The sequence below is a fragment of the Trichomycterus rosablanca genome, chromosome 5, assembly GCF_030014385.1.
Source record: "Trichomycterus rosablanca isolate fTriRos1 chromosome 5, fTriRos1.hap1, whole genome shotgun sequence".
Taxonomy (NCBI): domain Eukaryota; kingdom Metazoa; phylum Chordata; class Actinopteri; order Siluriformes; family Trichomycteridae; genus Trichomycterus; species Trichomycterus rosablanca.
Window position 1 is genome coordinate 33265051 of NC_085992.1, and position 13949 is coordinate 33278999.

General features: G+C 38.7%; 2 protein-coding genes across 3 annotated transcripts; one reads left to right on the forward strand and one right to left on the reverse strand.

Annotated features, from left to right (window-relative positions):
* Positions 1–392: 392 nt before the first annotated feature.
* Positions 393–8334, reverse strand: lamtor3 (late endosomal/lysosomal adaptor, MAPK and MTOR activator 3). 2 transcript variants are annotated; one of them, XM_062996032.1, is made up of 7 exons: positions 8312–8334; positions 4540–4586; positions 4408–4442; positions 2505–2563; positions 2278–2411; positions 2125–2188; positions 393–1274 (listed from the first exon to the last, which is right to left on the reverse strand). In XM_062996032.1, the coding sequence occupies exons 2-7, from the start codon at positions 4546–4548 to the stop codon at positions 1201–1203; spliced, it is 375 nt and encodes a 124-aa protein (XP_062852102.1). In that variant the 5' UTR covers positions 4549–4586; positions 8312–8334; the 3' UTR covers positions 393–1200. The 2 variants fall into 2 exon arrangements, with proteins under 2 accessions (XP_062852102.1, XP_062852100.1); XM_062996030.1 differs by lacking the exon at positions 8312–8334 and adding an exon at positions 4786–4866.
* Positions 8074–13410, forward strand: rrh (retinal pigment epithelium-derived rhodopsin homolog). Its single transcript, XM_062996359.1, has 8 exons — positions 8074–8182; positions 9564–9626; positions 10530–10711; positions 11227–11326; positions 11425–11578; positions 12010–12178; positions 12703–12881; positions 13089–13410. Exons 1-8 carry the CDS (start codon positions 8074–8076, stop codon positions 13192–13194), a joined length of 1062 nt encoding a protein of 353 aa, XP_062852429.1. The 3' UTR covers positions 13195–13410.
* The last annotated feature ends 539 nt before the right edge of the window (positions 13411–13949 follow it).

Here is a 13949-nt window from a genome sequence, read left to right on the forward strand (position 1 = left end):
AAAACGCTTTGAAGCTTTTTTAAATGCACTTCAGTTGCCTATATTGATATTCAGCATTACAGGGCAAGCAGCACACTAACCTTATTCTGATGATTTGCACTGAATTGTGCCAGGCAGGTTTATGTAGTCTGGACAATAGCTGCTGAATTCTCAAGCAGCTTTCAAGTGTTCAGCACTAAGAGTGGGCTGATATTAGACTTAATTATTTTCATGTATGAAAGGCTGATTCACACAAGTAGGTTGAACCAAAAATTATGTTTAGATATTTTTCCTTAGCCAGCAAGTTACAAAACTGTCCAGCAGAAGCCCTTGACTTCATATGAATGTCAGATAAGGTTAAAATTTCTCCAGCTTCTTCCACGTATGAACGAAACAGTCGTCTTTGCAGCGTTCTTGCCCAGATTAAAACTTTTTTTTTATTTTTTAGCTTGGTTGCACACTCATCTTCACAAACAGTGTAGGTTACAAAAGAAAAATGCAAAAATGGCACAAACTATTTACTGAATGAATGAAAACGTTCTAGATCAGCAGTGCTTTGGGCGGACTGGCGTAGCTATGGTAACAAATTGCAAATTAAAGAAACAGTGGCCACATTTCATGTCAATCACGTTGACCTGTTTGAATGAGGCACGTTTAATTGGCGTATTGGGCACCCCTGCCTTACAGGATAAAGCCAAGATAGGTGCCAATATGGCTGTACATCCTGTATTTTGTATTACTGTTGTAGGTAGTACAGCTTTTATTTCTGTGTTAATAATGTTTCCTAAGAAGTTTAATAAATGTATCTGCTTTATCTGCTGTAATATGTAAAAACTGTGAACTGTGAGCTGAATATATCAGGCCAGTATATTAAATGACCTGAATAGAGGAAACTGTACCTGTCCTTTCTGGATAACAGATTTATCTGTGTAAAAATGTAAATGTTAAATAAATTTCTATTTTTGTAACCAAAGTCTTACACAGATTTATTAATGACATTAAGACAAACATATAAACAAATGGGTTACTTACATTCATAAGATAAACATACAGCCGACATGACATTTAAGTTCACAATCAACATCATAAAAGTGAGTGTGAATGAACACAAGAAAAATGATAACAATGTCCAAGGTGCATAATGGATTTGTGTGTGGCTCTTTGAATGAATTCAGATGTGTGATGTAGCAGTAGTTGTAAAGCTGTAAAGCTGGGTGACTTCTATGCGACCTCCACCACCTGCCTTAATTCCTCAATCAATGGAACAAGCTCCTTCTCCAAACTGATGATCAAACCTAAAAATAAAAGCTGCTCATCAACTCATTCACAGATGCAAAAATCAGTGTGCCTTAAAATGTGTGTGAGAACTAATATAAGATTGTTTTGGGTGATTGTTTAGGGACCACAATGGAAATAAGTCTATGGACTTTTTGTGTTATCCCTGACTGTTTCAGTTTTTTATAGGAGGTATTGTATCTATTTATAAAATATGAAATGGTTCAATAAAATCAAATCAAATCAAATTAAAAAAATACAGTACACTTTCATCAATGCAAATAATTTGAATTTGGTTTTCTCATGAACACTGCTCCTGATCAGGGCACATTTAAATGTACTGAATGTATTAAATCAAATCTTTTTTTGCATTTTTCTCAATTTTCCTCCCAATCTAGTCATATCCAATTACCCGATTGCATTATGCTTCCTCTCTACTGATGCTGATCTCTATTTCTGATTGAGGTGAGCGAGACAGACACAAGCCCCCTCCAATGCGTGTGCAGCAGCCGACTGCGAGTTCATATGCGGATCAGCTTTGTGTACGGAGGGCCACACCCTGATCAGCGAATTATTCCTCGACTCTGTGCAGGCACCATCAACCAGCCAGCAGATTATCAATTATGAGGTCAACAACAAGCCATTCGTTGTTTATGTAGCCACCCAGCCCAACGAGTTCGAAATGTCAGCTCTGGTGTACTAGCGTGTTTTTACCGCTGTGCCACCTGAGTGGCATAAATAAAATCTTTTTGTTTCTTTTTTTAAAACCAATGTGGTTCTTAAAGCAATGAGTGTTCAGAAAAAAAACAAGTTTTATCACACAAGCTCACATCATTTACTGAGTAAAATCACTCATTCACTCACACTCACCTGTGTTGGCGTTACTACTTGCAATAAAGCTGATCACTAATGGTAACCGGTTAAACTGCACAATCTAAACAAAGAACAAACATAAATTATAAGACAGAAGCTACTTAACAACCAGATTAACCACATATATTTTGAGCTTGTGGAGCACAGTACCTGGTAGGTGTTGTAATAGCAGATAATGCTCTTATTTTTGGACAGCCCCAGTTTGCTGCCCTGATCAGTGGCCAGGGCAAAGGTGGAGAGAAAACCTGGCCGCAGTGCATATTCAGGAGCGTTGTCATTGGCAACTACAAGAAAACCATGACATATTCAAAAACACATAGTAATAGGGAACCAACGCAAGCAGTATTTTAATTATTAGAACCACATTACTTAATTACCTTTGACTACAGGAACTCCATCTCTGTCGCTTACTACTATTGCATGAAGGCCTTCAACTCTGGTAAAAGAAAATATAGCTGATAATAGGTATGATAAATCAGTATACAAATACTGTAATATTTTAACATCAAGTGACACTTTTCTATTCTTTCTCACTGCATGTTATTAGACTTCAATGGTTATAGCCAATCATTCCATTTTTCTTTCCCCTTCCTGTTAATGCTATGCCTTTAAATGTTGGATACATTAAGGTCACGGTGGGTCTGTTTCCACTGGTAAACATGGCGCAAGGCTGAAATATCCTGGAAATACCAAGCCATCCCTATCCACCCCCAGGTCGTTTCCTGCCTTTAGTCACTGTCTGTGTGGGTTTTCTTTTGTTCGTCATCCACAACACAAACATGCAAGTTAGTGGACAGGCAATTCTAATCTACCCACAGGTGTAAATAAATCAATCAATGAGTGAGTGATGACCTATAATGGACTGCTGAGCCTTTAAATTAGGGATGTTTAGGTGAAATAGACAATCCGTGAAGATGAGAAAAGACCACAGTTCCCCTAAAGTTGTATAACACTAACACTATATGCTGCACCATTACAACATTATTTATTAGAATTTTAATTTCATGTTTTACACACTGGTTACATTCATGACAGGACAGGTAATTACTGATTACACACGATTCATCAGTTCAGGTCTTTTAATGTCAAACACAGTCATAGACAATTTTGTATCTACAATTCACCTCACTTGTATGTCTTTGGACTGTGGGAGGAAACCGGAGCACCCAGAAAAAACCCACGCAGACACGAGGCGAACATGCAAACTACACACAGAAAGGACCCGGACCCCTTGATTGGAAATACCACTACAGCTTTCAAACTACTAAACTTATGTCCCAGTTATACACTGATCAACCATAACAATAAAACCACCTCCTTGTTTCTACACTCACTGTCCATTTTATCAGCTCCACTTACCATATAGAAGCACTTTGAAGTTCTACAATTACTGACTGTAGTCCAACTGTTTCTCTACATACTTTTTTTGCCTACTTTTACCCTGTTCTGCAATGATCAGGACCCCTACAGGGCCACAGGTATTACTTAGATGGTGGATTATTCTCAGCACTGCAGTGACAATGACATGTTGGTGGTGGTGGTGTGTTAGTGTATGTTGTGCTGGTATGAGTAGATCAGACACAGCAGCGCTGCTGGAGTTTTAAAATACCGTGTCCACTCACTGTCCACTCTATTAGACACTCCTACCTAGTTGGTCCACCTTGTAGTGTCTGATCCACTCATACCAGCACAACACACACTAACACACCACCACCATGTCAGTGTCACTGCAGTGCTGAGAATGATCCACCACCTAAATAATACCTGCTCTGTAGTGGTCCTGGGAGAGTCCAGACCACAAAGTGCTTCTGTATGGTAAGTGGAACTGATAAAATGGACAGTGAGTGTAGAAACAAGGTGGTTTTAATGTTATGGTTGATCGGTGTATGTTTCTATTAGTGTTCTGATTCCAGTGTCAAAGTTTCCATACAAAAAACAAGTCGTCTCACGAATGAGTCACAGCAAAGAAAGATGAAAAATGTTCAAAATAGACAGAATATTTCATGTGCTTTTAGTTTTCTGAGATCATAAGAAACACCTCCATTATGTCTGTCAACATTACACCTGCTCACAGTATAAAACTGAGCTGCATCATACAAATCTGACAAATCGGCTCCAATACCAGTTTAATATTTGGGCTGGTACTGGCACAGATACTCAATGGGTTTGATCAGGACATTCTTACATTTGCAATAATGATTGGGTTGTGGGAAAGACATGATCTGCTGCTGAAGCGAAATGTACCCCATACACCCTTAACTGAACATCAAGAGTACTTACGTGGGGAGCTGTTTGTACAGATACCTCTTTATATCCTGCAATCATGAAATTAAATGAAACATATGCTTAGTTCAGTTTATATTACACTACAGAGCACACTACTGCTTTATATTAACACAAAACATTACTCACGTCTGCCATGGTGAGGAACAGCTTACTGTGAGAAGTATATAGGCTTCCTGTAATAAAGAACTCATTAACTAATGTTAACATGAAATCTTATCAGCATGTGAATACAGCACAATTTTCTACTAAACACACAAACACGGTTTTATCTTACTAATGAGACAACAATAAGGTAACCTACATGTACACAGAGAGATACATCACTGCAGTAATAATGTACACTAATATTAGAGTGTAAATATGTGTTCATACCTTTATTTTTCTTATTCACACCTAAAGTCGCTCTCTGTTGCTTATTTTACAAATCACATGACACAAACTTGTACACTTCCACAAACGTAATATCCGGCCGCTGGGAAATCGTGTCAGCGCGCCATCATGTGGTGTAGCGGCATATTTCATTCTTTTATTCAGTGCATGTTTTACCACCGCTTTATCCTATTCAGGGTCGCGGTGGGTCCGATTCTCAAATAGAAAGGCAGGAAATAGCTCGGGCAGGTCGCCAATCCATCACAGGGCAAACACACACACACACACACACTTTTAGTATCTCCAGTTAACCTGATTGCATGTGTTTGAACACAGGCACGGGGAGAACATGCAAACACACAGAAAGAACCATCCCAGGACCTACTCACCGAGAACTTGATCTGACTCACAAACCTAACTAAATATGATACATAAAACTAACTAAATCTAGGGTGATGATATTTTGGTTTTCAAAAAAGAGGACAAAATAGGGGTTTAAGCCGCTCAGGTGGCACAGTCATAAAAACACGCTAGCACACCAGAGCTGACATTTGGAACTCATCTGCCATCCGGCTGGGCTGGGCGCCTACATGAACAATGATTGGCTTGTTGTTCATACAGGGTGGGAAGCTGAATAGAGACCTCATAACTGATGAAATTACGACCTCTGCTGGCTGATTGATTCCGTCAGTCGAGGAATAATGTGTTGATCACTGTGTGACTCTCCGTACACAAAGCTGATCCGCATATGAACTCACCTAGTGAAGGTGAAAAGATGCAGTCGGCTACTGCACACATGTCGGAGGGGGCGTGTGTCAGTCTCGCTCTCTTCAATCAGTAGTGAACATCAGCATCAGCACATGGGAAGCGTAATGCAATCTGGTAGTTGGACACTACTACATTAAGAGGAAAATTGGGAAAAAACGCACAAAAAAAAAATAGGGGTTTAAATATTTGACAAATGCATCAATAACCATGCAACTATGATATTGAACTTTATTAAATAAACAACTATTTTTAAAAAGACAACTAACAAATGCATTTATGATCAGATAATATTACTACTTTCTATTCAGCATATAGCCCTAAACAATAATAGCAAACAAATAAAGTAGTTCATCAGTAGAGCTAATTCTACACTCATCAGTGGTGTTATCACGACGTTACAATAACCTCTATCTTAGTGCTTTCTAGGGATCCCGAACGAGACAAAAACACAGATTTTTTTGTCTGGACTGGACTGAACAAAAAAGAAGACTTAATCTGACATGCAAGGTAAATTTACACACACGGTCAAAAAAGTTGGGAACGAGGCAAAATAAGAGTAAAAGGTTAGAACATAGTCAAGTTAGAACATTTTGTACTCCACAATAAGAAGGTGAACTGGTAACAGGTGATGAAATCATAATTGGGTATAAAAGGAGGACTCACCAAAGGCTCAGTCTTTGCAAGCAGAAATGAGTCATGTCTCACCATTTTGTTCCAAAGAACATTTCCCAATGCAGGATATAATTTATCTATTATACATAATAGTATATACTGATTCAGAGAATCCAGATAACTTTCAGTCTGTTTAGAGCAAGGCCATAAACCACCGTTGGATGTGTTTGACCTTCGAGCTCTCTGATGCCATTGCATGAAAAACCACCATGCTGCTATAATAATTATAAGCACATGGACTTACAGCTGAGAAATGCAACCAGAAGCTCTTTTATGTGAAGAAAAAGCTGTTCATCATTCTATGCAAAAACACAGCTGAGTTTTCTGGTTCATAGCTCATCTTAGATAGAAAGAAAAACAGTGAATATGTCTGCTCTGCTCAGATGAGCCCATGTTTCAGCTCGTTTTTGAGAAAAATGGACATCGATTTCTCTGGGAGGTTTGTGGGAGTGTACAAGTTTGTGTCATGTGACTTGTAAAATAAGCAACAGAGAGCGACTTTAGGTGTGAATAAGAAAAATAAAGGTATGAACACTTATTCACACTTTAGAGCTTGAGAGGGACCATCCAGACTGTTATCAGCAAAGGTGCAAAAGACAAAATTAGTCATGGTATGGGGGCCGCATGACCCATGACAAGGGTGACATGCATATGTGTGAATATACCATTGACTTGGAGGCGTATATTGGGATTTTGAAGAGACACATGCTGCCTTCATGGTGATTTTCTGAGAGGACCATGGTTAATTTAGCAGGAAAATATCAGGCATCATTTATCACATGCTACAACAGCTTGGCTCCATATACATATAGTGTGTGTGTTGACAGCCTCCAGTCTAGCGTTATCTCCTACTGTAAATGTTTGGTACATCATGGGCAAATCTGACAACAGGGACCACAGACTGTTTAGCAGCTGAAGTCTTTTATCAAGCAATAGTCAAACATTCTGTTATGTAATACAGTGGTAAACATGCCTATGTCCCAACTTTTTTGAGTTTGTTACAGGCGTCAAATTCTAAATTTGCTTATATTTACAAAATACTGATAAGTTGGTCAGTGAAATCATTAGGGGTGAGGTAAATAAAAGTTAAAGAGAATTAATGAATTAACATTTTTTACTGCATTTTACAAAATTTCCCAACATTTTTCTAAAAAAATAGAGGTTGTAAAATTTTTTTTACTAATGATATAAACTAAATAAAATAATAATAATAAAAAAGCCTGTTCATGCTTCGTAACTAATCCACAGTTTTAAATTTAAAAGAATGCCTAAGGTTTAGTGTATGTGAATACTAGTCTGATGCTGAATTAATTATTTTAAATATAAATGATTATAATGTTAATTTGAGTCAGTAAAGTTATGGTAAGTCATGCTTGCGACTCGCATGCATTATTCTGGTGTTCTGAGTTTTCTTGGTTTAGTGTTCACTCATTTTATGCAGGTCTCGTTCTTCACACTGAAAGCCTGAATGTGAGGATTAGATCAGAAACAATGAGTGCCTCAGTATTCACAAACCAGCCAAAAATCCTCTTTTTGACATTATCTCATCAACTATCCACATCCACAGTCGCCTAGGCAACTCAGAAGGCCTACATTTTCTCATCATACCCAACAAACTCTCTCTCTCTCATTTTCTCTTACTCTCTCTCTCTCTCTCTCTTATTCTCTCTCTCTCTGTTTTCTATCCCCTCATTAAAACTGCTGTGAGAGGGGTCACTCTACTCCATGCATTCATGTGATTTAGGGTAAACAGTAAGAAAAAAATCATCTGACTAGAGTGTTTGGTGAGAGTTTTTGGGCTATTTTTTGTTTGTTTTTGTTTTCTTGTTGTTGTTTTTTTGTTTTTTTAACATGGGACCTGGATTACTAAATGTCTCAGCTGAAGCTGCCGGCTTGGAAGGAAAAAGTGCCTTCTCGCAAATGGAACACAACATAGTTGCTGGATACTTGATCGCTGCATGTAAAGAGCAGTATCTGTCTGTTTGTCTGTCACTTTGTATGTGTGATACATTGTAATGCAAGGAAACATGCTTATACATTCTCATCACTACCTGATTCTGCAAATGTACTGTAGTATTTAAAACATTACCTTCATATCATACTTCTCCTTGTGTTGCTGTGTGTCATGTTTCCTGTCTGTATGGCTCGTTTCATTGTTCTGTGTTTTGCAAATTGCAAGTGTCTTTGAGTTACTGAAAAGCACTATGTATAAATAATGAATTATTGTTACAATTGCTTCTCATATATATTTGCAGGACCCCTGGGAATACCTGTAATTTCTCATGTATTAGTTATATGTTGACTTATTAACATTGAATTAATAGAACAGACAAATAAGTTCTGTCTTAATAATAACATTTTCTGTAGCTGCTGTACAGACTTGGTGAGAAGGAAGTTTAGAGCATTATCGGAATCGTAGGGTTTTTTTATTTTTAATTTATTTATTAGGATTTTAATATCATGTTTTACACACTTTGGTTACATTCATGACAGGACAGGTAGTTACTGGTTACACAAGGTTCATCAGTTCACAAGGTTAATGTCAAACACAATCATGGACAATTTTGTGTCTCCAATTCACCTCACTTGCATGTCTTTGGACTGTGGGAGGAACCCGGAGCTCCCGGAGGAAACCCATGCAGACACGGGGAGAACATGCAAACTCCACACAGAAGGGACCTGGACCTCCCTCCCTGGGGATCGAACTCAGGACCTTCTTGCTGTAAGGTGACAGTGCTACCCACTGAGCCACCGTGCCGCCTGACAAATATGTTCTGTCTTAACTTATTACATACTGCTGTTCAGACTTGGTTCGAGCATTCTAGGAATCCTAGGTTGATTAAATTGCCCTTTTCAGTTCATTCGGCAGTACCTCGGTTAAATTAAGGCCTGGACACTGAGATTCTTATACAGTTTTTTGTGTATTTGTTTTTTTATTTAACATTTGTGTTTGTCTACATCCTCTAATTTCTATAAGGCATCAGGTGACAGACAGCTGCTTTGACATATTCTTGTATAATACAATTTTAAATTCACTTTTTCTCAACGATAGCAAGCTGTCCTGGCAGCAAAGGAGCACTTAGTCATCATGCTTCCTCCATCACGCTTTACACAGATTTCAATACATTTTTAGCCTAGACTGTGAATGTTTAATTGAAAAATTGTAAATTTTAATGATAGAACATTGTACCATATTGTATTAGCTTTGATTGCAAAAACAAAACTAACCACTTGGGTACTTACTGAGCAGTTAATTCCTATATTTTCTGTTTAGTTCTGTTCAAATGTGTCTGGATGTATTTGTCAAGTGTAATGACCATTTTGCTTTTCTTTTTGTGCAGGTGTGATCAGTTTGTCCAGTAACCTTGTGGTGCTGATAATGTTTGTAAAATTCAAAGAGTTACGTAATGTCACGTGGGAAGAAAGGGACACAAATGCAGAAGTAAAATTATAAAAAGATATTTTATTTAATTAATAAGGACAACAGAAAAGGTAAACAGCTAACATAAGATAAAACAAAACCCAATCGGAAACTCCGACGGAAGCTGACAAACACCGATCTGAAAAGGAGAAAAACAAAAGAGAAAGGTTACACAACGGTAAGGCGTGGATTCGAACCGGGGATGCTGGCGTGACTGCCGATTACTTTCCGGAGTTGCCACCCAGCGGTTACAGAATCCAATGTTCCGTTTAACTAAAGGCACTGATGCCGAAATTACCACCAACGCTAAAACAGCGCGGAGTGAAAGCCGCTAATGCTAATGTTAGCGTTTTAAAGAGACAGCGATAAGGAGTCTGCCCAGCAACTGCACGAGAGCTGGGCAGCTGTAGAGAGTGTGGATTCGAACCGGGGATGTTGGCGTGACTACCGAGTACTTTCCGGAGTCGCCACCCAGCGGTTGGAGAATCCAATGTTCTGTTTGACTGAAGGCACTGATGCCTAGGATATAACCAGCGCTGCTAGAGCACTGAGTGAGACCGCTAAGCTAAAGCTAGCGCTGAAACAAACAGCAGTTCGAGGACTGCGCGGCGTCGCACCACACTATTTCTAAGAGGACGAAAGAAAACCCTCATACCTCAAACCTTGCGGTTTTACTTACCCTAATGGCCTAGCGCCACCAGGGCTACCACCTATAGCTAAACAACAGTGTGGACGAGCTGCCACAAGAGACCACAAAACAAACAAAGGTGCGACACCCACTGCTGTGTAGAGCTGGCTTAAATAGCCAGCCCCACAGCTGTGGGTGATCAGCACTAATTGGGAGGTCTGGTATAAGAACCCTTTGTTTGCTGAGCTCTGTAACGTCTGTTTCGCTGGGAACCCGGGGCACGTTCACCAGCTACCACAGACCTCGTTATACGTAATGCCACAAATGCCATCATTATTAATCTAGCTTTCACTGATGTTGGAGTGGCAGGAATAGGTTATCCCATGTCTGCTGCTTCTGACCTACACGGCAGCTGGAAATTCGGCTATACTGGTTGCCAGGTTTGTTCTGAACATACACTCGTAGTATGTAAATATGTGTGTAAAAGCTGCTTTGTTAGTCCTTTAACAAAAAAGAGAAAGTAAAACATAAGCCCAAATATTGGGTAGACTTGTACAACAAATTACCAGGTCAAGTTGTTTTTATTACCTGGGCTTGTATGAAGCAACAGCATAAATAATGAAAGATAAAGATGCATGATATAAAAGTATACCTATAATGTCATGGGATATGGGAGTAAAAGGATCTAGAAAATTTTCATCACAAGCTTATATATTCGTTCTTTTTGCCAGCTTTGCTTGTGTACGCTTGAGTGAGCACAAAACAGCATGGCATGTGAGCCTAATCTGCTTGTTAATAATGAGCTTATTATGTAAGAAATTAGGCCGACTGTTATGCACAGAACACTGACCAGTAAAACAGTCAAATAAGGACAGTTTTAAATGGTCTATTAATGTATTTTTAAGTAAAAATGTTTGTGTGATTTTCATATTTCAAGATTTCTTCTATCCTGTAGATCTATGCAGCTCTAAATATATTCTTTGGGATGGCCAGCATTGGGCTGCTGACTGTGGTGGCTATTGACAGATATATAAGTATCTGCAGACCTGATATAGGTATACCTGAATACTTCTGCTCAAACAGAGTACATGAATTGTTTATGAAGTTTATGCTTATAGAATGTCTGGAATATCTACATATCTGTTGCATGTAGGCCTGAAGATGACAGCACTGTCATATACTTTGTTGATCATGGCTGCGTGGCTGAATGCAGTGTTCTGGTCTGCCATGCCCATTGTGGGTTGGGCTGGATATGCCCCTGATCCAACTGGAGCTACATGCACAATTAACTGGAGAAACAATGATGTGTGAGTCCCACTTAAACAGCCATCAGCTTAAAAATGACTTCTATCCTTATACCCAATCTCTAACCAGCTTTTTAGTCTGCTATTTGCTTTTTCTTAATGCCAGAATTGTCTTTTCTTGCTGACTTGTTTCTTTTACATGTTCATGTTATAATAAAATACTAGGATTTATATGTTTTTACATTGATTTGTTGTGTAAATATTGCTAAATAAAAATAACTAATGAAAAACATGCATTTAGACTAAAATGTTGCTAGGGAAAATATATGTAAGTCTGCAGGCAAACAAGGCTAATTTATTTCTTTTTTTCCTTTTAAAAAAAAAAAAAAGTGTAAATAATGTGGTTTTAAGCTTTGGTAGTATGCAGCATATGTTGTTATTATTAATCAAGCAGCAGTGCATTTGTTAATACATTTTCTTCTGATCTCCTTCAGGTCCTTCATCTCTTACACCATGGCTGTGATTTCTGTTAACTTCATCATACCACTGTCGGTCATGTTCTACTGCTATTATAATGTCTCAGTCACCATGAAAATGTACAAGACTGGTAACTGCCTGAATAGCATCAACATTGACTGGTCAGACCAAATAGACGTAACCAAGGTAAGTGTTTCTTTATTAGTTCTAAAATAGAAATAGAATTAAGGTGAGTTTAGTTGGTGGTAGGTCACCGGTGTCTGGAGTCTTCTTGTTCCTCAGCCTTTGTCCCGTTTTCGGTTACGGGGTTGGCATTTCCGACTTCTTCCCATTAGGGGTCATCGGCGGGATTTGGCACAGTTTCTTATGCCGGATGCCCTTCCTGACACAACCCTCCCTATTTATCTGGGCTTGGGACCGGCACTACAATGCACTGGTCTGTGCATCCCAGCGGCTAGGTAACTATGGGACAATTCAGTGTCTCCAATTAGCCTAGCGGCATGTCTTTGAACTGTGGGAGGAAACCGGAGCACCCGGAAGAAACCTACGCAGACACAGGGAGAACATGCAAACTCCGCACAGAAAGGACCCGGACTGCCCCACCCGGATCGAACCCAGGACCTTCTCGCTGTGAGGCGACAGTGCTACCCACTTGTCACCGGTGTCTGGAGTAATAATAATAAAGTAAGATATTTTGCTATGGTTTGCAGATGTCTATCGTGATGATTATGATGTTCTTGGTGGCCTGGTCTCCATACTCTATCGTTTGTCTTTGGGCATCGTTCGGTGATCCAAAACAAATTCCCGCAGCAATGGCCATCATCGCCCCACTCTTTGCAAAGTCTTCCACCTTTTACAACCCTTGCATTTACGTTATCGCCAACAGGAAGTAATGCTTTTTTTTTTTCTTAAATACACTACATGGCTAAAAGTATGTGAACAACTGACCATATGCTTGTTGGACATCCCATTTCAATAATTAAGGGGATAGTGTCCACATACTTTTAGCCATTTAGTACCTATAATGTCAGAATAATGAACTATGATTTTCTTTTTTCTTTTTATGTCATTTTTGTATCCGCTTGGTTTGTTTTAGATTCAGGAGAGCTATCATGGGGTTGCTGCGATGCCAGACCCGACGACATGTCACCATCAACAACCAATATCCTATGACCATCTCTCAGTTGCCTTTAAATCAATAGATAATGGCAGATAATAGTGATGACCAATCAGATGCCATCATGCCCTCTGCTCAGAACTGCATATTATCTTGCATTTCTGTCAGTCTCACTTGGATTAAAATACCACTACATTATTTGCCTTATTGTAAAATAAATATTACTTTGTGTTTGTAGATATTTTTTTGACCTTGTATGACAATATAAAAATACCCTCTGCATTAAATAGTTATAAAGATATAGTAGGATTTGTCTCTATTTTGTGTAAAGTACCACATACATTGTTTTACAAGGTTAACATCTCTCAGATTGCTGTTTTCAGCTGGTATCTGTTTTCAAATTCATTACCACAGCATAAATTTGTCAGTTTCATTGTGTGATCTTATCTAGCAATGTCATTTGGAGAGAACACACTGACAGCCATAAGAATAACTATAGAGATTAGATAATGTAATAATAAGATTATGTAAAGATACAACATGCATAGGCCTTGTGAATAAAATGCAGTGTCAAAGTAAAATAAAAAAGGTATACCTGTACAGTGATACCTTGTAACTCAATGTCCCCTAAACTTGTGTTCAGTTTCTTTTTTAAAACAATTATTTATTTAATTTCAAATCAACAATAACCAGCTGCTTTGTTCAGTGCTTGAGCGGTGCAGTAAAACGTCATCAAAGTGTGCATATGAGACGAATCTGCATTTGTGTGGAATAACTATCAAATCCACTCTGAAAGCTCCACATGTATCTGTGTTTAGCTGGATTTTCCTCCTGTTTCAC